This window comes from Camelus bactrianus, chromosome 19 (assembly GCF_048773025.1).
Source record: "Camelus bactrianus isolate YW-2024 breed Bactrian camel chromosome 19, ASM4877302v1, whole genome shotgun sequence".
In the NCBI taxonomy this organism is placed as follows: domain Eukaryota; kingdom Metazoa; phylum Chordata; class Mammalia; order Artiodactyla; family Camelidae; genus Camelus; species Camelus bactrianus.
The window spans coordinates 32,718,091-32,739,752 of record NC_133557.1 but is presented as its reverse complement, the minus strand read 5'-3'; the positions used below and the strand labels follow the sequence as shown (position 1 = coordinate 32,739,752).

At 61.1% G+C, this 21,662-nt stretch overlaps 1 protein-coding gene across 1 annotated transcript; it reads left to right on the top strand.

The window, feature by feature from the left end:
- The first annotated feature begins 2,465 nt into the window (after window positions 1-2,465).
- EEF1A2 (eukaryotic translation elongation factor 1 alpha 2) lies at window positions 2,466-10,744 on the top strand. Its single transcript, XM_074347652.1, has 8 exons — window positions 2,466-2,551; window positions 3,837-4,058; window positions 5,578-5,757; window positions 6,253-6,549; window positions 7,364-7,514; window positions 8,633-8,889; window positions 9,496-9,730; window positions 10,343-10,744. The coding sequence occupies exons 2-8, from the start codon at window positions 3,915-3,917 to the stop codon at window positions 10,468-10,470; spliced, it is 1,392 nt and encodes a 463-aa protein (XP_074203753.1). The 5' UTR covers window positions 2,466-2,551; window positions 3,837-3,914; the 3' UTR covers window positions 10,471-10,744.
- The last annotated feature ends 10,918 nt before the right edge of the window (window positions 10,745-21,662 follow it).

Here is a 21,662-nt window from a genome sequence, read left to right as displayed (position 1 = left end):
TTAGTAGTTAGTAGTTATTCAGTACTAGTTAGTGACTAGCAGTAAGTTAGTACTATTCACTAATTACTAAGTACAAATCAGTCGCTAGTAGACATTAAGTGCTACTTCATAGTTAGTAGCTGTTTAGCAGTTATTTGCACCACGCAGTGGTGGCAGCTGTCTGCTAGTAATTTATATGACGCAGTGGTTAGGAGCTGCTGACCAGTTACTTGTGCCATGCCTCGGTTAGTAGGTGAGCACTGCTGGTGTGTCAGTATTTAGCATCATACCTTCCTTAGTCTCACTGCCTGCATGAGCCCGAGTGTCTCCAGATGGCCCAGCGGCCTGGGCTCCCGGGGCCCCGGAGGCAGTCTGGCTGATGGGCACGTCCTGGGGACACGGAGGCCCTTTGGAGAAACCACTGGAGACCCCTTGCCAGGGCCAGCGAGGGAGTACACTGCATTCCACCAGCAGTGGCCACTGCTCTGGGCAGCCGGGCCTCCCAGCACAGACTAGCCCTTGGCACGGGCACCCCACTGCGGTTTGATTCCTGCCAACTGTCAGCTGTGGGTGAGGGGGTGGAGAGGTGAGGCTCAGACCTGTGTAGGGGGTGTCTGATGGACACCCTCTGAGGCAGCAGGTAGCTGGTGGTCCCTCGGGGGGAGTTGGGGTGGCATCCACAGGGACCCAGGCCTCCTGCCCTCTTGGTCTGTCCCATCCCAGCCTCAGCCAGTCACGCCAACTCCCAAATCCTGCCTAACCTTCAGCAGGAGGGGACGTGGTAAATATAGAGGCCAGCTGGGCAGGGTGGGGCGGGTCACGCCTTCTCTGCAGGCATTTATTTTTAATTCCTGGCTCCTGTTTGATGGTATCAGCAGCACTTGGACGGGCCGGGTCACTTGCAAGCTGCTCCCTGCCTGTTCTGTGAGGCAGACTCTGGGACAGTCTGGCAGGAGGGCCCCTCCCCTCCCTGAGAGACCCTCCCCATGGGCTGGGGAGACCTGCTCGGCCCCAGCCACTGCCCCAGGCCCGTCTTTACCTCCTGACCTGGTGGAGGTCCCATCTCTGGGGCTCTCCTTGGGCACTGCCCATCAGAAGGTGCTAGGCACAAGGCCTCTGCTCTCACCCACTCAACACACATTTTTTGAGACCCTGCCTGACCCTGTCCTGGACCCTGTGGTTACAAAGCTGGCAAAGATGCAAGCGTCCTCCGCATCTGAGGCAGACAGGAGGGGTGGCCACGGGGAGATGCAGTCATGGGTGAACTGACAAGATCAGAGGTCCCTGGTAGAGGCCCACAACGTTGGTCTTCGCTAACCCATTCCCCTCCTCAGAGTCTGTTTTGGCCACTGCGCTGGTATGACCAGGATCCTCAGTGACCATCGCACTTCTGACAGACTGGCTGTGGTTCGGCACTGTGACCCCACCAGGGCCAGGAGTGAGGGAGGCCGAGGGGCCACAGCCTGGAACTCTGTCTGGGAGCTGATTGTTTCACTGGCAAACTCTGCTTCCCTGGGAACCCTCGCCCATGCGTGCAGACTAGCGCAGCCCTTGAAGACTTCGTGGGCCCTCAGGGTGGACTTAAAGTATTCCCTGCACTCAGGGGGGCCCCGGGTGGAAAACAGTTCTTTCCAGGGGCCTCTGAGGGAGGTGGTCTGACTGGGCCTGCTGATGGCACCGCAGGCCACGTGGCCAGCGGAGGGGACCCTGGAGGTCCCTGTTCGGGGCCAAATCATGGGGCAGATAGGGAGAACCTGGCTTTGAGGGCCTGTTGGGGTGAGCCCGTGCGGCAGGTACGTTGAGGCAGGGGTGCTGGGAACAAGCCGATTCTGGGGTCTCACCAGGAGGGCCTGAACCCCCAGGCCACCTCCGGTAGAAGTCTCAGAACACAGCTCCATTTGAAAATCAGGCACCAAGGACATCCAGGGCCAGACCTGGCCCTGGGAGATGCAGGCAGGACAGCTGTCCAGACCCCCGACCTCAGCAACCCCCTCCCAGACCTGACCGGTTCTTCCCCTGCCCCACCTGCCCCCTCCCTGGACCAGCCCCATCCGCGGGCCTCCTTTTATGATTAAAATGTCTTTCTGTCTTGTGCGGGGCCCACTGCTCCTGTCTCCATGTGCCTGAGCCTGGTGCCTCAGTCTCCGCTTTATCTGTCCTCCGCCTCTGGCTGTGTGTCTCTCCCGGTGCCTCTCTCCATCTCCGCCCCTCCCTCCCTCTGTCTCCCTCTCCGGGTCCCCACCCCTCCCCTGCCTCCGATGGTGTTTCTCTCCCCGCGCGCCCTTCCTCGGGGGCTCTTTGCCTCTGTAGCTCGCTCCCTCGCCGCATCCCCTTCTCACGCCCCTGCCGCTCCCGCAAGCGTCCTCGGGCCGCCGTCCCTGCATCCCTGCATCCCTGCATCCCTGCATCCCTGCGTCCCCGCCCCCAGCCCCGCCCTCGCGGGTACCGCATTGCCGTACTGCAGGGGCGCAGTGCATTGCGCCTGCTCCGTCAATAGGTGGACCCCCTCCTGGAGAGATAAAACCGCCGGCGCCGGCGCTGCCAGTCCCTCTGGCTGAGACCTCGGCTCTGGGTAAGGACGCTGGGCCTCCGGGTCCCCGCCCCCGCGCCCAGCTTTCCGCAGAGGGTCCTTTCCCTGGGGACCGGCCCTAGGGGCAGAGAGGGGCCAGGCTCGGCGCCTGGCGAGGCTGCGCTGCTCACCGCGGAGATCGGCCGCCGGCCTCGCACTCCCGGACCCGGCGCGGGTGGTCAGTCGCCGGGCGTGGGGTGGGGGCACAGGGGTGGCGCTTATTTACGCGGCAGCTGCCGCGGGGGCTGGTCTCCTGGGCTGCTGCGATCGCCCTGCAGCTGTGACCTTGGGAACACCTGGGGCCCTGCGGGATTGGGGCAGGGTCGTCGGCGCTGGGGCTGGTAAAGGTGGGCGCTGGGGGTGCCCTGTCGACGGAGTGGGAAGAGGGAGGCAGTGAGACCTGAGGGGTCCTTGCCGCCCTGCCCCCTGCCTTGCTGGCATGTCCACCCAGTGTCCCCACCCTAGGGTGCACGGTTTTCGCCCTCTTTCCCGCCCCCAGCCACCTGTCCCCTCCTGGTCTGCCTAGGTTTCTTCACTAACCTCCAGAATGGGGCAGGGGCTGTGACCCTGTGACCAGAGGGAAGGAGGAGGGGATGGCCCCTTATCCCACCAGGCTGGGGCATCTGTCTGGTGTCTGCTGAGCTTGGCGGTTGGGGCCAGATTCTCCCTCCTCTGGACAGAGCAGGGACCCCCCCCCGCCCTACTGTCTGCCCCCGTCCAGATCCCGGGAGGGCCTGAGCTATTCTGGGCCCCTGATCTGGGCATCGCATCACTGTGCCTGAGCTCTGATCCAGCCTGTCTCCCCTGGTGCCAGCCAGCCGGGCAGGGATGAGAGGAAGATGGCGCTGTCCCTGCTCGGGATGGGGAGTGGGAAACGCTGACCGTCTCTCCTTGGTGGCAGCTCTGCGGGTGGGGGTGGGGTGGGGTCGGGTGCAGTGTCCTGGCCCAGGACTCCGGGTGGGGCAGCAAGTCCTGGGGACAGGGCAGGGTGACTCATCAGCAGGCTCCTGACTGGTCATGGGGCTCACCCAGCCGGGTGTTTCTCGGTCCCTCCAGATGGGGGTGAATTTCTTTAGTGGAGGGGTGTCTCTGCAGGCAGTTGGACTGTTTGGGCTTGCCACCGGGCTCTGCTTGGCCAAGCACAGGCTGGGGAGGCTCTTCCATCCCCACTAAGCTTGGAGACCTCAGGGCCTGGTCTGTGGGCAGGGTGTGCTCCCAGCCAGTGCAGGGCAGTGTCTTTGTTGGGCTTCCGTGTGAGGCCCTCCATCACCTGTGCCCCCCCCTACAGAGTCCTGCTCAGCATCCCCCTCCCCCCGAGCCGGAGCATCCCCAGGTCGTGCCAGCCCCTCCCCACCCCCCAGGCAGCATGGGCAAGGAGAAGACCCATATCAACATAGTGGTCATCGGCCACGTGGACTCAGGCAAGTCCACCACCACCGGCCACCTCATCTACAAATGCGGAGGCATTGACAAGAGGACCATTGAGAAGTTTGAGAAGGAGGCGGCTGAGGTGAGCCCGGGGAGGGGCCCCCACACGGCAGCAGGGCCTGGGGCTCAGGTGATCTCCTCCAGGGCAGGGGGCAGGAGCCTCAAAGGACCCTGCATGGGAGACCTGTATGTCAGGGTGTTGGGGTGGGAGTGGTGTAGGGGGAGCAGAGGTGGCTGCTCTCTGAGAAGGTGCTTGGTGGGGGAGGTGGGATGGCCTGCTGGCCCTGGCCCTGGGGGAGGTGGGAAGTGGCTGGAGGCTGTCATCTGCTGGGCACAGGTCCACAGCAGGCTCACTGGACTTGAGAGGTCTGGGCCTGTCTCTGAGCCCCCAGGGTTGGGTTCCTGTGTCCCCAGGGCTGAGGTCTGGGGCTGGAGGTGGCGCTGTCCTGGCTTGTCCTAGGGCTGGGCCAGGACTCAGGGTGGCTATTTATAGCTGACCGATGGGCAACCAGCCCATCAGCCCCACTTCCCCATGCCGGGTGGGGGCAGGCTGTTTATCCAGGATGGCGCCCTTGGAGGGCGGCGTCTTGGTCGCCTGGTGAGGATAAGAGGGCCCCATTGGCTGACCTCCCTCTCTTGAAGCCGGTCCTCTCACATGGCCGAGATCCATTGTGGGAAGTGTCCACGGAGTGGGGATCTGCTCTCTGTGTCCCCCTTACTCCACCCCTGAGTTCTAGGAGAAGGCCCGTCCAGGGGAGCTGTGAGGGCTCTCACCTGGATGATGGCGGGGCTGGGGTCAGGGCTCAGGAGGGGGCAGTGGCTGGCCTGGGCTAAGCCTTGCGGAGGGGGTGGGGGTGCTCCTGGGCCCATAGCTACATCTCCCCTTCCTTGCGGGGCTGGTGTTGAGGGGCGCTGAGGGTGTTAGCAGGGTGTCTGGTTCAGGTCCAGCTGGGCCCTGGCTGCAGAGCCTCCTTAGAGGGCAGAGCCCTGTCCAGCTGGGCAGTGACCGCAGCCCTGGCCCTGGGCATGGGGGTCTCGTGGGCTCTGGGCACAGGTGTTGGCAGAGGGCAGCCCAGGCCTTGCTTCCCCTGCTCAGGTTGGGCAGGGAAGGGAGGAGGCGCCTCGGCGCCACTCGGGTGCTTTAGGGGCTGCAGAAAGAGCTGGAAAGCCAGGCCCCTCCTTGCAGCCTCATCCCATGTCTTTCTTTTTCCCTTAAAAAAAAATCACAGAGGGGTTTTTTGGTTGGACAGCCTGAAACCCAGTGGTGTCGTCAGCCGACACAGGGGTGGGGGGGCTGGCTTCAGATAAAGGGGAGCCCTTGGCAGTGGGGGAGGGGTCGAAACCGCTTCTCTCCGAGAGTGGCTCCCAGGCCCTTGCGCCCCCTGCTGGTGGACGCTCGAATGGCGCCCGTTTAGGCGGCGGAGGCTGGCCCAGCAGGGCATGGGTACGCCCCGTTCCAGAGATGGGTCCAGAGTCCCAGGGTCCCAGCAGGGCAGAGGGGCTTCTCCGCGGTGACATGCTGCTCCCACGGCCCAGGGGGACCCGCTGGCCGAGCCAGCAGAGTCCGGGTCCCGTCCTGAGCCACGCCCCCACCCCTCCAGATGGGGAAGGGCTCCTTCAAGTACGCCTGGGTGCTGGACAAGCTGAAGGCTGAACGGGAGCGCGGCATCACCATCGACATCTCCCTCTGGAAGTTCGAGACCACCAAGTACTACATCACCATCATCGACGCCCCCGGCCACCGCGACTTCATCAAGAACATGATCACAGGCACCTCCCAGGTGGGCGGGGCCTGGGGCCTGGGGTGGGGCGAGGGTGCCCAGGTGGGCGGAGCCCAAAGGTGGGGCAAGGGCACCTGTCCTGGGAACACTGGGGTCCCGAGTCACTGAGGATAGTTGGGTCTCCTCTGCGTCCTTGCCAGGGCTTGAGACCTCTCACCTTTGTCACCACTGCCCCCCACCAAGAACTGATTAAGTCTCCTGGCATCTCAGCCCAGTGAGGATGCCTGTAAGGACAACCGGCCACTGTCAGGGCCACCTTCACAGACACACGGACACAGGCCAGGATGGGGACACTGCAAATGTGGGCAGAAATGCACACAGACGGTCCTCGACAATCTGACATTGCCAGGAATTCATAGACAGACGGACACTGCCCCTGAGGGCAAGACCCCAGGTTCTACCCCAGGGCGACTGCCCAGCCCCCCGCCTGCTGCCCCGGGGGCCTAGGCCTGGGCGCGGGGCGGGGCCGGGCTCACCCTGCGCGACCTGCGGCAGGCGGACTGCGCCGTGCTGATAGTGGCGGCAGGAGTGGGAGAGTTCGAGGCCGGCATCTCCAAGAACGGGCAGACCCGGGAGCACGCACTGCTGGCCTACACGCTGGGCGTGAAGCAGCTGATCGTGGGTGTCAACAAGATGGACTCGACGGAGCCCGCCTACAGCGAGAAGCGCTACGATGAGATCGTCAAGGAGGTCAGCGCCTACATCAAGAAGATCGGCTACAACCCGGCCACCGTGCCCTTCGTGCCCATCTCCGGCTGGCACGGTGACAACATGCTGGAGCCCTCACCCAACGTGAGTGCCCGGCTGGGGGCAGGGGGCAGGGGCTGCTCAGACCCCTCGCCGAGGACCCTGGGTCAGGGTGTGGCACAGACAGCCGGAGCGGGAGGTTGGAGGGCTGTCCCTGGGCTCCCTTCGACTCTGTCTGGCTCCCTGGGTCTGTACCAGAGCGGAGCCAGCCCCGGTGGGTGTCTGTGCTGGTGGGGAGCCCCAGCCTCAGACCCTCAGTCCAGCCTTCTCATGAGGCTGCCTCCACAGCCCCTTCTCTGGCCAGGGACAACACCCTCCCGGCAGACACTGTGTGGGCAGTGGCCCAGGCCCACCTGCCACATCTCTGGGACACCTGTGTGGTGGGGTTAGTTTTCATCTTCCCTGGGAGCCAGGGCCTAGAGGGCTCCCAGGTACCTCCCTGAGGCCTGGAACAGGTCAGGCTCTCTGCTGGTCAGCCAGAAAGCTGGGGGCCCTGGCAGCCCGTGTCCCAGGGACTCTCACTCAACAGGGAGTGAGGAGTGGAGCCTGGTTGTTATGAATGTGTGGAGCCCAGGACCCAGTGCCTCGCACGGCCAAGCCAGAGGACACCCCTGGCCCGGCAGGGTGGGCCTCATCCTGGTCAGGCTGCAGCTGCCCACACTGAGGGAGGCGGGCATGGAGGGGACCTCAGGGGAGCCAGGGGAGACCTAGTTCTAGAACCCTGTGGTCGGGGGCTCCTGGGTCTGGCTGGGCAGCGTGTTTGGTGCTGTGGATGGCACTCCCCTCACTGGATCTCACGTAGGGAGGGCTGAGCCAACTACGGGCGGACCTTCAACAGTGCTTTCTTCCTCCTGCCCAGATGCCATGGTTCAAGGGCTGGAAGGTGGAGCGGAAGGAAGGGAACGCCAGCGGTGTGTCCCTGCTGGAGGCCCTGGACACCATCCTGCCCCCCACACGCCCCACGGACAAGCCCCTGCGCCTGCCACTGCAGGATGTGTACAAGATTGGTGGTGAGTGAGGGCACCATGATCTGCCCATCCCACCAGCTCCACCCTCAGACCTCCTCCTGAGGACAGGCCCCTGACAAGGACCATCCGTGGCCGGGTTATCTCTGCCTCTCCCTTCTGCTGCACACTCTCTGGGGGACCATCTACCCCCTGTCTCCATCCATCCATCCATCTATCTGTCCACCGGTCCACCTCACCCCAGCCCATCCAGTATCCATTTGTCCATGTGTCCATCCATCTGTCCATTCATCCGCCCACCTACCCCCACCCACCCAGCAGTCCATCTCATATTTGCCAGGATCTTCCTCCCTCCAGAGAAGTGCCCAGCCCTCAGCCAGGACCTTGGCACGGGGTCAGTCACATGTTGCCCTTCACCTGGAGGTTTTGGTCTTGTGGGAGACACGGTCTATTCCAGGGATGGGAAAAGCTGTTCGTGAAATGGTACAGAAACCATGAATCAGTATGAGGCCAGTGATGGGTAGCAATAGGGGCTCCTGGCCAGGCAGCTATGGTAAGAGACGTTGGGGGCCTGTGTGCAGGGTGCGGGTATCACGCTCACCCAGCACAGGGAACAGCCACCAACCTCAGTCTCCGTGAGGCCACGTGAGCCTCTGTCACAGCCCAGGAGGCCAGGGTGAAGCCCCCCCATCCCCTGCTCTGGGGGGCACCAGACACCTACTGAGTAGCCTTGCAGTGTAAGCAGATTGTGGCAAGTGTTGGGACGCCCGTGCCCTTCAGGACTGGCCCCGAGACCCCCAAGACCGCAGCACTGGAGCCAGCTGGGCCATCCCCAGTGGGGCCCGCTCAATGTTGCTGCCCATAGGCAGGGTCCACCCCACAGTGCCTCCTTGGGGACTGCTGCCACCCAGGGGCAGGGTGGGGCCCTTCCAGACTGCCTCCCCTTGCCTGTTTTCCTTATGTTCTGGGAACTTGCTACCTCAGTCCCTTCTTCTCCTAGTGGGGACGGGGGAGCCTCCACTTCTGTCCACATGTCTCAGTGTCTGCCTCGCTCAGTGTCTCCCTGTCCCCTCCCTCCCTCCACATGGCCACCCCTGCCTGCCAGGGAGAATGGGGCAGCCCTCGGCCCCTGCCTGCCCTCATGGCCCCTTCCTTTCACCCAGGCATTGGTACCGTGCCTGTGGGCCGGGTGGAGACGGGCATCCTTCGGCCAGGCATGGTGGTGACCTTTGCACCAGTGAACATCACCACGGAGGTGAAGTCAGTGGAGATGCACCATGAGGCACTGAGCGAGGCCCTGCCCGGCGACAATGTCGGCTTCAATGTGAAGAATGTGTCCGTCAAAGACATCCGCCGGGGCAACGTGTGTGGGGACAGCAAGTCTGACCCACCCCAGGAGGCTGCCCAGTTCACCTCCCAGGTGGGCAGCCTGGTGGCCAGGGGGCCCACCCCAAGTCGTCACCAGGGCTGTCCTCAGTGAGGTGGCTGCCTGGAGCCAGGGAGGACTCAGATCCCCACTCTACCGAGGGGGCCACTGAGCCTGTGGGGTCCACCCTGGCTGAGGGTGCTTGCAGAAAGAGCAGATGGGTGCAGGCCCAGGTCTTGTTGCCCCCAGCCTCACTGAGGTCCCACTTAGGTCCTGAGAACACTTTTGTCAGTTTATTGGCTGGGACAGGTCTGTGATGTTCTTATTCTCTACATTTTCACTGTGCCCTCTTTGGTCACCTCGTACATGACTACAATTTTTAAAATTGGCTTTACTGAGATGTAACTGAAAGATGGTCACCAAGGTCCAGTCTTATCACCAGTGCCCCTGTCCTTGTCTGTCTCTTGTGGCTTTTCAGGGGCTTGATGAGGACCATAGGTCCAGGTCTGGGGGCCTGGGTCCCCCCAGCCTGACCTTCCCCATGGTCAGCACTCTGGGCCCCAGGGACCCAGGAGGTGGGCAGAGCCTCCTTCAACTTGGTGCCCTCCCCAGGTGCCCACCTTGGGCCTGCCTGATGGCCTCGTGCAACCCTGCCCACAGGTCATCATTCTGAACCACCCTGGGCAGATCAGCGCCGGCTACTCACCGGTCATTGACTGCCACACAGCCCACATCGCCTGCAAGTTTGCCGAGCTGAAGGAGAAAATTGACCGGCGTTCTGGCAAGAAGCTGGAGGACAACCCCAAGTCCCTGAAGTCCGGCGATGCGGCCATTGTAGAGATGGTCCCAGGGAAGCCCATGTGTGTGGAGAGCTTCTCCCAGTACCCTCCTCTTGGTGAGTTGGGTGGTGAAGGAGGGGCTGGGGGGAGAGGGGGGCAATCTAGGCCAAGGGTGGAGGACCCCTGCTGGGGGAGGTGGGTCCTGCACTTTTCTTCTGCGGCTTAGAGCTTAGCAGAAGCCCCCGGCCTTGGCCTTTGTCTCCAGGAGCACAGGTGGCCCCACTGGGCAGGTCTGGGATGGTGTCCCTCTCTGCAGATGAAGGCCCCTAAGTGACTTGCCCAAGGTCCACAGCTAGTCTAGTGGCAGAGTTAGGACTAACCACCCACCTCCAGCTGGCCCGCCCCAGATACCCACAGGATGACCCACAGATCTATATCGGAGAGCTGCCTTATGCAAGGTTGCTGGCCATTGTTAAAATAGCTAAAAGGGCACATTCGGTGCCAGGCGTGTTCTAAGGACGGGTCACATGCCATTTAATTCTCACAACAAGGCCTTGGCCGAGTCCTATGTGAGTCATTCCTGCCACCGAAGTTAGGAGACGGGAGCTTCGCACTCCACCGCCCCCTCCCCCCACCCCCAAACCGGCGCAGGGATTGGGGCGGATGCTGCGGGCGCTAGGGCGCCTGCGCGCTGCATCCCGGCCCGCGCCTCACGCCCTCTCCGCCAGGCCGCTTCGCCGTGCGCGACATGCGGCAGACGGTGGCCGTGGGCGTCATCAAGAACGTGGAGAAGAAGAGTGGCGGCGCCGGCAAGGTCACCAAGTCGGCGCAGAAGGCGCAGAAGGCGGGCAAGTGAAGCACGGGCGCCCGCGGCGCGACCCTCCCCGGCGGCGCCGCGCCCCGCCCCCGCCCCCGGCCCCACCCCCGGCGCGGCCCCGGAGCCCCGCCCCCCCTCCAGGCGCATGTCTGCACCTCCGCTTGTAAGAGGCTCTCCGTCAGCGACTGGATGCTCGCCATCAAGGTCCAGTGGAAGTTCTTTAAGAGGAAAAGCGCCCCTGCCGCCCCGGCTTCCGCGTCCAGCCTTCACCACGCTCAGTGCCCGTTTTACCAATAAACTGAGCGACCCCGGAGCCGTGTGCGCCTGCTGCTGGGGGTGGGGTGGGGCGAGGCGGCCTGTCCTGCAGGAGGGTGCTTGTTAGGGCCCCATCCGGGTCCCCGACCAAGCTGCTGGCCTCTCCCCGCTCGGCGTCCCGCCCGGGGTCCACCAGCCCTGCCGGCGCCTTGACCAGTGTCCTCCCGGGCTACCTGGGGTGGGCCGTGGGGCGCTGGATCCCGAGTCCAGCTGGTGAGGGGGCTTTGGCATTCCCCCTGTGGGGGCTTCCAGGACAAAGCCACTTCGGACCCGCAGAAGGGGGTTGAGTGTTCTTGGGGTCTCTCTAAGGACAGATGGGCTGAGGGCTCCTCCCCCACGCGTGATTGTCATACACACACACACACACCCCTCGGATTTTCCAGCTCCCACGCCCTTGGAAGCCCTGTCTTACTGTCCTCGCCAGCCGGTCACTTGTGGCTGGAGACAGCTTCCTATCCATCCTGCTTCGCAACGGGGCCCTTGGCACACCCAGGAACTCCAGCCCCAGGAACCCCAGAGCAAGCCCTGACCTTGGTCAGCGAGCACAGGGTGTGGGGGTGGGAGTAGGGGGTGGAGCGGCAGGACCACTCCCATCTCAGCCACTCCTGCTGCCAGAACACAGCCAGACTGTGCCAGGTGTTGGTGCTGCAGACCGAGCTCAGGGTGGGGGTGAGCAGATTCCCTGAAAGAGTGCACAGTGCAGACTTGTCTGCCTTCAGCAGGAGCTGGCCTGCAGGGTGCAGGCTCCCCTCCAGGGTGAGCACTGGGCCAATCGCAGGGCACCCTAGTGTGAGACCCCTGGGGCTGCAGCAGCAAATGGACCTCAAGCTGGCAGCTTAACACAGCAGCAATGAACTCTCAGTCCACAGTCAGCACTGGGACTAGATCCAGTGTGGGCAGGCCCGCGCCCTGCACTGGCTCTCGGGAAGTGTCCATCCCATGCCTCCTGCAGCTTCTGGTGGTTGCTAAGTTTCCTTGGCTTGTGACCACATCTCCCTAATCTGTCTGCATGGTCCCATGGCCACTGTTCTCTGGGTCAAGTCTCCTCTGCCTCCCTCCTACAAGGACAGATATGAGGGCACCGAGGGCCCACCTGACCGATCCCAGATAATCTCATCTCAAGACCCTTGATTTAGTCACTTCTGCAAAATGCTTTCTTGCCACATGTCACAGGTTCCAGAGTTGGGCCTGAAATCTTTGGGAGCATAACCAACTCACCACACTAGGTGGGGATGGGAGTTGTGCAGGCGAACAAGGGGCCAGCCAGGAGAGGAGGGCACACGTGGTTTAGGGTTAAGCCCATGGAGGGGCTGCTGGTGTCTCCCCACCCAGTCCCAAAGTGGGGACGGGCCTCTTGGAGTGGGGATGGGCTGCACGCAGGGGGAGGACCAGGAAAAGGACAGCTGAATTGGCCAGGCAGAAAGTGGGTCAGGACGCCCTTCCCAGGGTCGTGCTGGTAGCCGGGAAGGGTCGGGGCTGACCCACAGAGGCCTCCAAGGAAGGCAGCTTGAATCAGCAAACACAGACACAATCCCCAGTCAAATTTGGATTTCAGATAAATGGTGGATAATTTTTTAATATAAATATGTCCCATACCATATTTGCACTGAAAAAGTATTTGTCGCTTACCTGAGATTCAAAGTGGACTGTGTGTTTTATCTTGTGGCCCTACCCAAGGAAACTGGGGGCCTCCTGCAGCTCTCCGGAGCCCTGGCAGTCCTGGGCCTCCTTGAGCCACCATTGCTGGTGAGAGAAACCTGGTGTGATCCTACAGGCTGTGCCCCAGGAAGCTGTTCTGACACATTTTGGCCCAGTTAGAATTAGGGTCAAGCCAGAGAAACTTGCCAACCTGAGACAAGGTAAGAGTGAAACCAGCTGGGGTCCAAGGAAGCCTTCTGTGTGGTCCCTGAGGGGACCCTTACTCACTCTCTGGTCCCAGCAAATTCTGATCATCGAGATGTCCCGGGCAGGGCAATGTCAACCTGTCCTGCCCACCAGAGGGCTGCCCCTGGGGTCGCACTGCCCGCCCCTCTGGTCGGCGTGTTTCTGGTGTGGGGGCACAAATACTTCCAGGCTCATGGGCTCCTAAGATGGCATGAGGACAGAAGTGGAAGCGTTTCCTGGTGCCCAGCATAACCTGAAGCAGACGGAGGTCCCCACCGCGGTGGAGGGTGGGGTGTCTCAGGAGGATCTGGGCGCCTCGGGCCCCTTTGGGGATGGAGTAATAAAGCCAGGCCCAGGAAGGTACAGGCTCCTACTCTGTTGCCTGGTAGGGATCCGTACCTCGCTGAGCCCCTGGTGCCTTTCTCAATGTGGAGTCCGCGGGGCGGAGGAGAAATTGGGTCCTAGCTGGTGAGGACATGCAGTAGCTCCCAGTGTCCACGCGGGGGCAGCACACCCAGCACTTCTCCCAGGATTTTCCCGCTGACCTCCAGGTTGGAGCTCCCCTACCACCAGTACCCTGCAGAGATGGGTGTGGGCAGAGGCCAGGGTCTCTGGGCTGTTCCGGAGGGGCTTATGGGGAAGGGTGGGCTCTGGCCACACCTGGGGCCTGACAGCGGGAAGATGTGCCCCAGTCGGGAGGGGAGGACTGGGTGGGACAGCTGAGCCCTTCACGCTCCCGGCGCCGGTTCTCAAACCCTCAGTGTCAAACACCACTGGGGTCGTAGCCATGTGTTTTGTGCCCAGGGAATAAAATCAGAAATGCATAAAGCACAAGATCACACAGCACGTGGCCCCGAATACCCCACTGTAGGAGGGAGAGCAGGCTGGACAGAGACCAGGCCTCGGTATTGCGGTGAAAACAGCTTTGACCTTGAGGGCCTTCTGGAAGGTTCTTGGGCCCTGGGGTGCCTGGACCGAACTTTGAGAACGGCAGTGCAGGCAGCAAGGGTGCAGGTTCCGGCCTAGGCTCCCCCCACCCCCCAACACGCGTGGATGGAGCGGTGGTGGGTGGAAGGAGCCGCTGCGGTCAGGTGCTCGCTGGCGCTGCGCAGTGGCCTCCCAACTGCCCCTGCCGCTGTCCAGCTCCCAGCGCGGGCGCTGGAGTCCAGGCTGAGGCGGCGCGGTGAAACGTTTGGAGTGGGGGGCCCTCCCTTTGGTCCAGCGGGCTTTCCCACTGCGGGCTGGGGCAGAGGAGCAGGGCAGGGGGCGGAGTCCACCGAGCCTGGGGGCGGGGCGTCAGCTTCAGGGGCGGCGGGTGGATGGGGTGGGCCACCAGAGCCTGGACAGTGAACCCTGGGGTGGGGGCAGTGGTACAGCCTCAGGGCCGGGGCCCAAGCTGGGGACAGACCAGTGCTCACACCCAGCTTGAACGCCTGGGCTGCCAAGGAGGACGTGGGGGCCCAGGGGTCTGCCCTCCCCGCAGCCACAGAGCTGGTGCCAAGCCCAGGCAGGGCGAGTGGCCCCTGAAGCTGGGGCCTAGGGCCAGATCTCTCCCGCTCTGCTGGTCTGGGGAATAATTTAAAGCAGGACCCGCCATGACCGGATTGGCAACTTCAATCTGCACTTTGGGTGCCTCTGAAAAATTAATGAGTCCGTGGAGCTGCAGGGTCCTGCTGAGCTGGGCAAATGGGTTGGCTCTCCTGCTCTTGTCTCCCCAGGATTCCCAGTGCCCTTCCCTCAAGGCAGGAAGCACCTTCCCTCCCTCCTCCAGGGGTTGGGGTGACCCTGGTGGTGACAGTTTTGTGTCTGATCAGGGACCTCAGACTCCAGTGACGGGACCCCAGGGTTTCTCATTTTGTGGGTGGCTGTGGGTGTGTCTCCTCCTGGGTGCCCTAGCATGTCTCTGAGTGGGACCGTAGGTGTGTCAGATTACATGTATGCCCCGGGGGTGTGTACCCAGCCGTACAGACCTGTGCGAGAACAGTGCACATCTGCGTGTGGCTGTGTAGAGTGTGGGCAGAACATGGTGGGGTGAACCGGAGTCCTTGGGAGCTGGGGCAGTGGATGTGTGCAGGTGTGTGTGCGTGTGTGTATACACGTGCATCTTGTGCGTGCTCAGGAGAGCATGCATGTGCATGCACGTATGAGTACCTGAGCATGACTGTGTGTGTGAGCACACACCAGCTGTGTCTCGGCTCCACCTGCGCTGATGGCTGGCTGCCTGGAGTCAGGACTGCGTCCCTGGGGGTGCCCATGGCTGGCTGCATGAGGGCAGCACTGGGCAGCTTTCCTGGCCCAGCAGCCATGTGGGGAGAAGCCAGCCAGGCAGCCACACTTGTTGGGCAGAGTATGAGTCCAGGCTGCTCCTGACTCCGCTGGGCTGGGTCGTGGAGGGATGGAGCTCATGAAAGGGGGAGCTGCCTCCTTTCCTGGCTTTATTTCCTGCTCTTGGTGTCTCTCTGTGGGGGTCAGCTGGGGAGGAGGCAGAGAAGGGCTGGGGGTGGCCATGACTGCATGAGGAGAAAAACAGCTCAAACGTGGGCTCATCAGCTGGGAGCCCAGCCAAGGTCGCTACCAGAATGGCGGTCCAGTCAGCCTCACACCAGGGCCTGGCCTGCACATGGGCTAAGGGGGCCTGAGGCAGCAGTGAGCAAGGCGCCAAGACCAGGAGGAGGCAAGAAGGTGCCCAGGCCCTGCTTGTCCTGTGTCCACTCTGGGTAGAGTGGGCGGCCTGGAAGGGTCAGTGGAGCAGGGACCAGATCATACTCTCTGGGCCGTCTCTAAAGATGCTTGGCGAAGTGGCCCCAGCCTCTGAAAGCCATCTTGCGAGGCACACTGGCAGCCCTGTGGGGGCTGGGGGCTGGGGGCTGGGGGCTGGGGGCTGGGCTTGTGCCAGCCCCGAGTGCCTGATGGTCCCAGCTCCCTGGCCCAGGGAGCCCACCCCAGGCTCTGGCAATGAGCATCATGCCAGCTGCTGTTTGAAGCTGGGCCTGTATTGCCGGCTGGGGTCCTGGGGTCCAGGCCTCAGCTGTCCAGAGAGTAAGGGGCAGTACTGAGCCATGGGGACTTGGAGGACAGGCAGAGGGAGGGAAGAGGGGTGGGGCCGTGCTCCTGAATCCCACGGTGGGGTTTTGTAAAATTTCCCCTTCCGTCTCAGGTCTCTGAGCAAACTTCCTGCCCCTCAGAGTGGGAAGGGCCTGGATGGGGGCTCCATGCACCTTTAGGCCTGGGGTCTGGGTGAGACCAGGGCTGCTGCCTGTGCCCCAGCTCTCTCAGAAGGAAGGCTGCAGTGGCCTCTGCTGGGGTGGGGGCGGGCTCTGGGGACACTAGGTGCCTCTGGTGTCCTCTCAGCCCTTCGTTTACTGTGTGTCTCCCGACACCCAGGATCCACAGCCCCGGTGTCGAGGAAGGGGGTACATACACGTTGGAAATGTGATCACTCAGAGCCGGCCCTGGAATCGATTCATTTATTTTTACTTTGAAGCTTATGTAACGCTTACTCATGCCAGGCATTGTTCTAGGTGCTGTGCACTGTCATTACACTCCCGTGACATCTTTATCAGCATTACCCCATCATTTACAGGCTGAGGGACGGAGGGACAGAGAGGCTCACAGCTGGCCCAGTCACGCACTTAGAGTAAGCCAGTGAGCTGGGAAGCAGAAGCAGAGATTCCTTGTTCTGTGATGGTGTAAAGGTAGACGTCATCAGGCTAGAAAATAGCAATATGGAAAACCTAGGATTACTTTGTTGAACTTCATTGAGGAGCTATCCTGTCGCCACTTGGCAGATACTTGCCACCCAAAGCCCTTCCTGGAGTGGGGGGAGTTGCTCTCCTTCCCAACACCCCAGACTCCTTCCTCCTTGCCCATGAAAGCTCTCCTCCCTTGGCTTAGGTATCCTTAGGAGCTTTAGGGAGAAAATTAATTTGTTGGCACTATTTCATACTAAGGTGTGAATGGCTAACTTATCAGAAATATTTGCCTTTTAAGAAAGAAAACTTGTTAACCTAAATCATGGTGTCTTAACCTCAGTACTCTCATCATCTAGGGAGAGAGAATTCTCTGTGGGGGTGGGAAGCTTGTCCTGTGCACTCTTGGAGGCCTCTACCCATTAGATGCCAATAGCACCTGCCCCCATCATACCAATCAATCAAAATATCTCCAGACATTACAGATGTCCCCTGGGGGACAAAGCTGCCCCACGTGAGAGTGACTGGCTTAAGAGGATCTTATCTCTGTGATTAGACACCGGGAGGAGGCAGGGGTGGTGTGTCAGCAGGTCTGAACTGGGAGTCTTCCCCATGGGAGGGTTTGCAGGAAACCAAGGAAGCAGGGGCTTCTAAGCTGGGACGGGGGTCACCGTGTGTCTCCCTGCTCTTTCCTGGGCACTGCCCTGTCCTGGGTGCTGCTCTACAGGGTCATCTCCATTTAGCACCAGGCAGCCTCATGAGGTGGGACCATCTCCCTCCGCCTGACCAGTGAGGAGCTGCCCCCGGCCTTCTGCACTGCCGCGAGGTGAGCTCCTGTTTGCCAGTGCTGTGGTTCTTCAGTGGCCACCCCAGCAGGGCCCCTGCTGCTGGCCAACGGCTGCAGCTCCTCCTAGGCTGATGTGTCCTGGTGTGCTGGGACAGGAGTCCACCCTTTCTGTCCCATCTCCCTGGCTTAGTGTGTGGTGACCTTGTCCTGGGTGAGGGGGTGAGGGGAGGGGGGACTTTCACAGCCCATGGGCTCTGCCCCGGGCTGGACTGTTCTGCCCAAAGCCTAATGGACATCTGGCCAAGCAAGCAAGCAAGCACTCAAGCGAGCCTGGGCTGGCAGTGGGCGGGCAGCCAGGGCCTAGATGCCAACAGCCTGTGTGTGGGCAGGGCGGCTGACCGCTCTGTTGCTGGGGAGCTTGTCTCCACGGAATTGAGCTCTGGCTCTCATCCTCCCTGGTCTATCCCAGCAGCTGCTGCCCCACACCAGCCCAAGGCGAGTCATCAAGGGTGCATCCTGGCTGGAGGCTCCAAGTGACATCCAGCCCTAGAACACGGTGTTCACTCATACAAGGAAGGTTGATGAGCAGCTTCTGTGGGCTGGGCCAGTGGCCATGTGCACGGGGAGGGAGTGTGTGCATGGGGCTGTGAGTGCACGGGTGTGAGTATATGCACGGGGTGTGAGTGCACGGGGTGTGAGTGTGTGCACTGCTCTCCTCTTGAGCTTCCTGTCTAGTCAGGGTAGCGGATGAACAGGAGAGAGAAAGTAAGTAACAAAGTCTCAGGTTGTGATGAGAAACCGGAGCTGAGAGGGAGGGCTGGAGTCCCACCTCAGGGGAGACCCACAAGCAGGGCCTCCCTGAGAAGAACCACAGGGACCTTCCGGTGCTCGTGAAGGAAACTTCTGGTGCTAGTGAAGGGAACAGCATTCTTAGCAGAGGGAACAGTACATGTGAAGGCTCCTGCTTGAGGGTCCTTGCAGCTGTCATGTGCCCAGGGTAGGGAGGTGGGAGGTAGGGAGGTGGGGTGAGGACGGGGTGGTCTGTGAGTTGCAGGGCTGGATCACAGAGGTGAAGAGTCTGTGGCAAGGAAAGTGGATGTCCTCAACTTGCCTTGGGAGGGACGGCAAGTTGAGAACCCAAGTGGGGCCTGGGTCACACCTCAGGTCCAGAATGTGTGAGCTCTGAGCCCTGTTTTCTCTCTCACGGAATGAGGATGAGTGTCGCAGACTCCCCACTTGCCCAGAGGTGTGGGAAGGGGAGGGTGAGTTGCCTTGTACAGAAGCCATGGACTGATGAGGACAAAACGCACAGCCTCCCAAACACCCCCTGCTCCTAGAAGCTGGCCAGTGGGGTGCGGGGTGGGGGCACCTCGAGGCAGAGCGCCAGGCTGGGGGTTCCCTCGAGGGTCCAGGATCTACAAGTTGATTTCTGCCCTCTAGACACGTCCAGGGCCACCCTTGCCTGGCCTGTTTCTGCTGCCCGGGCGACTGCGGGCTCCTGGTGACAAGGTGTTGACTGGTGGACGAGAAACACCCTCCCACACAACTAGCTGGTTTGCCAGGGGCTGGGGGCTTGCTGAGAGTTCTGATCTTGGAAACAACTATAAACTAAATTTATATTGCCTTTAGTGTAAGATGATTTAAAAAACCAGTGCCTTCATATCTTAAATACTTTCCTCCCTTCCCTGTTCCCCCATAAGTTGGATAAATAGTACAGCCCTTCTCCCTAATAATGGAAAATTCCTTGGCAGGGAGGGCCGGGACTTTCTGTCTGAGTAGGCACTTCTTGCTGCCCAAACCACAGGGCTAGGGCAACAGCAGCCCTGACCCAGGTTACACGACTGAGAACCTGGCTCTTCTCATTTCCCCAAATTAAGCCTTGCTTCTCTGTCTGGTGGAGCTTTCTCTCTGGGTGCTGTGGGGTCGTCTGCTTTTCTGAAGGCACCATGACTGGAGAAGGAGCTTGCTCCTTCCCTGCTGGGAGGAAGCGGGGAGGGGATGGGACGGAAGACGCTGTTTTCAGTGTTGGTCCCCCGTGTCCATGTGGTCACTGGCCATGAGTGGGGTGTAAGGATCTTCTTTGTGACTGCAGGGTCTCAACAGAGCATCCCATGGGGCTGTGCCTAAAGGGCCCCCGCAGCAAGGTGCTGGAGCCGCCTCCCCCTCCACCAGAGTGGCCTGCACGCCCTCTCAGCTGATGGCCCTTGGCCAGGATGGGCAGCCGGTGGAAGTTGGCTTCTTCCCCACTGACTCCCCTCTGCTCTGATGTCTTCCCTTCTGGCCCCACCGTCCAAGGTTGAGTGTGTGGAACTAGAGACACGAGCCACCGGCCTTGTGGAGAAGTGGGTTCCCAGGAGGTGCTGAGCCCACTGTCTCAGCTTCACCATCATGGGGAGGGTCACCATTGTAGTTTCCCCAAAGATGGGATAATCCAGGTATATTTCCCGATGGCCTCTGCCAACAGCAGCTGTGACATCCCCGGACTACATCGTGGGCCCTGTCTGTGACAGGCTCGGGGGGACATGATGGTGGGTGAGAGGCACACAAAGGCAGGGGAGCCAGGACAGGAGAGGCAGGGTCACAGCCCTGCGGGGTGAGCTCCCCATGGGAAAAGAATGCACAGTAATACTTGGGGAGGGGATTTGTGAGACCCCGAGCTGTCCTCTGATGTGACAGTGGCCAACATCAGTTTTGTCAGCTCAGCATTCCATTCTGGCTACTTAGTGTAACCAGTGACGTGCGCCAGGAGGAGGAGGCCACGGGGAGAGGGCAAAAGAAGAGGGTATCTGGCTCGGAAGTTTCAGGGGAGCGTGCGCGGTGCCGATGGTGCTGAAAGGACAGCGCCCGGCTTGGGCGGCTGCTGCCCCAAAGCTCCGGTGAAAGCTTCCTTCCCAAACTGGAACTGGGTGTCATGTGCATCTGAATTTTTCCACTCCTCTTCTCTGGATCCTGTCAGTGCGGTCTTGGCAAAGATGGCTTGAGCCTGAAAGCTCTTCCCGTCTGTTTTTAAATAAATGGAATTCTTGTCGCTTGCATGAAATTCAGCCCCAACTGTCTTCAATGGACCTGCTTTGCCTGGGTTGCAGGGGTGGGGGCAGTGGTGACCAGGACGCTGATGGCACACTGTCTGTGGTGTGCAAGACACAAAGCTGAGGGCGTCAGTGATCATGGACAAGATGCCCTAAACAGAGGAAGAGGTTTCCAAACTTTGATGCAGGCTTGCCTTCCAGAACCCCTGAGAGATGTGGCAAAATTGCTGGTGCCAAGGCCACTGGGGACAAGTGAGCGGGGGCTCAGGGAGGCAGAGGCCACCTGCACCTGAGCCTGGTCCCCTTCCAGCCTTTGGGTGAGGGGTCCCTTTCAGCACTGCCTCCCCCAGGAGATCTTGAAGGTAGCCAGGGGCCCCTCAGGCTTCAAGGACACCCCCTCCTCTTTCTTCCTGCTCAGTGCCCTAGAATGCAGAGCCCAAACCTTGCTCCTGTCTCAACGCACCAGCTAAAGTGACACCTTCATCCTCTGTGAACCACCCTAACCATGGGCCCACTTTGCTCTCCCATCCAACCCTGGGGAGGGGCTCTCACGGTCCAGAAGATACCATACCCAGCTCAGGTGGCACCCCGGGGTCTGGAAGGCTCCTCCTCAGTACGACAAGATGGCCCAAACCTTGTGGCATCTGCATGTCCAGTTTCTGAGGACTGAATGTGAGTGTCCCCCAGACGTGCCTCCTCCCCATGTAGACCCAGCATGTGCGGGGACCCAGTGGTCCCTTCTTTCCTTTTGTAACCCAGGTCCACCCCCGCCCCTTGAACTGACCAGGTTGGCACCTCCTTCCTCAGCCTGGGTTCAGTGGGGGTGCCTGCAACCACTTGGGGCAAACCTACCTAATGCTGATGATCATAGCTAGTGACCAGGCATGGAGGCAGGCAGTTGGGGGTCAGAGGTGTGGCCCCAGGACGAACCTGTGTGCACAGGTATGTGTGTGGCATGAGCTGCAGTCCATCCCCAACCTTCTAGGTGACCTGCATTGACCATTATGTTTTCTGCCCAATTAAAAAAAAAAAAAAAAGCCCAGGCTACTGGCTTTGGAAACCAAAGGGCAAACAACACAGCTTCCCTGGTGCCAGGGGTCCTACTGTTTTAGTGGCTGAGTTACTTGAGGGGGCAGCACCAGCTGCTCAGCAGGGCCTTTCTCTCGGTAGACCCCACAACGCTGGATGGATGTGGGAAGGGGCTGAATGTCATCAGGAGGGGCACCTGCTGGCAGCACCATCCCAGGTGTGCAGAGGGAGGCGCCCGTGGGCACAGGGGAGGCACTGACAGCATCAAGTGTGCAGAGACCCCTCAGGGGCTGAGGAAAGGGTCCTTTGGCCTTCCAGCAGCAGGGTCCAGAGCGACCCCTCAGGAAACCCATGGCTAGGGGAGGCCAGCTCTGCCGAGTCTCCTTCAAGGGGACAGCCTGCCGTCTGTGTTCAGAGCTTGCCCTCCTTTGTCCTGTACTGTGGCACCAGCGTCCCTACTGGCCTCAGGCCTAGGCCTTGCCTGAGACCCACCCTCCA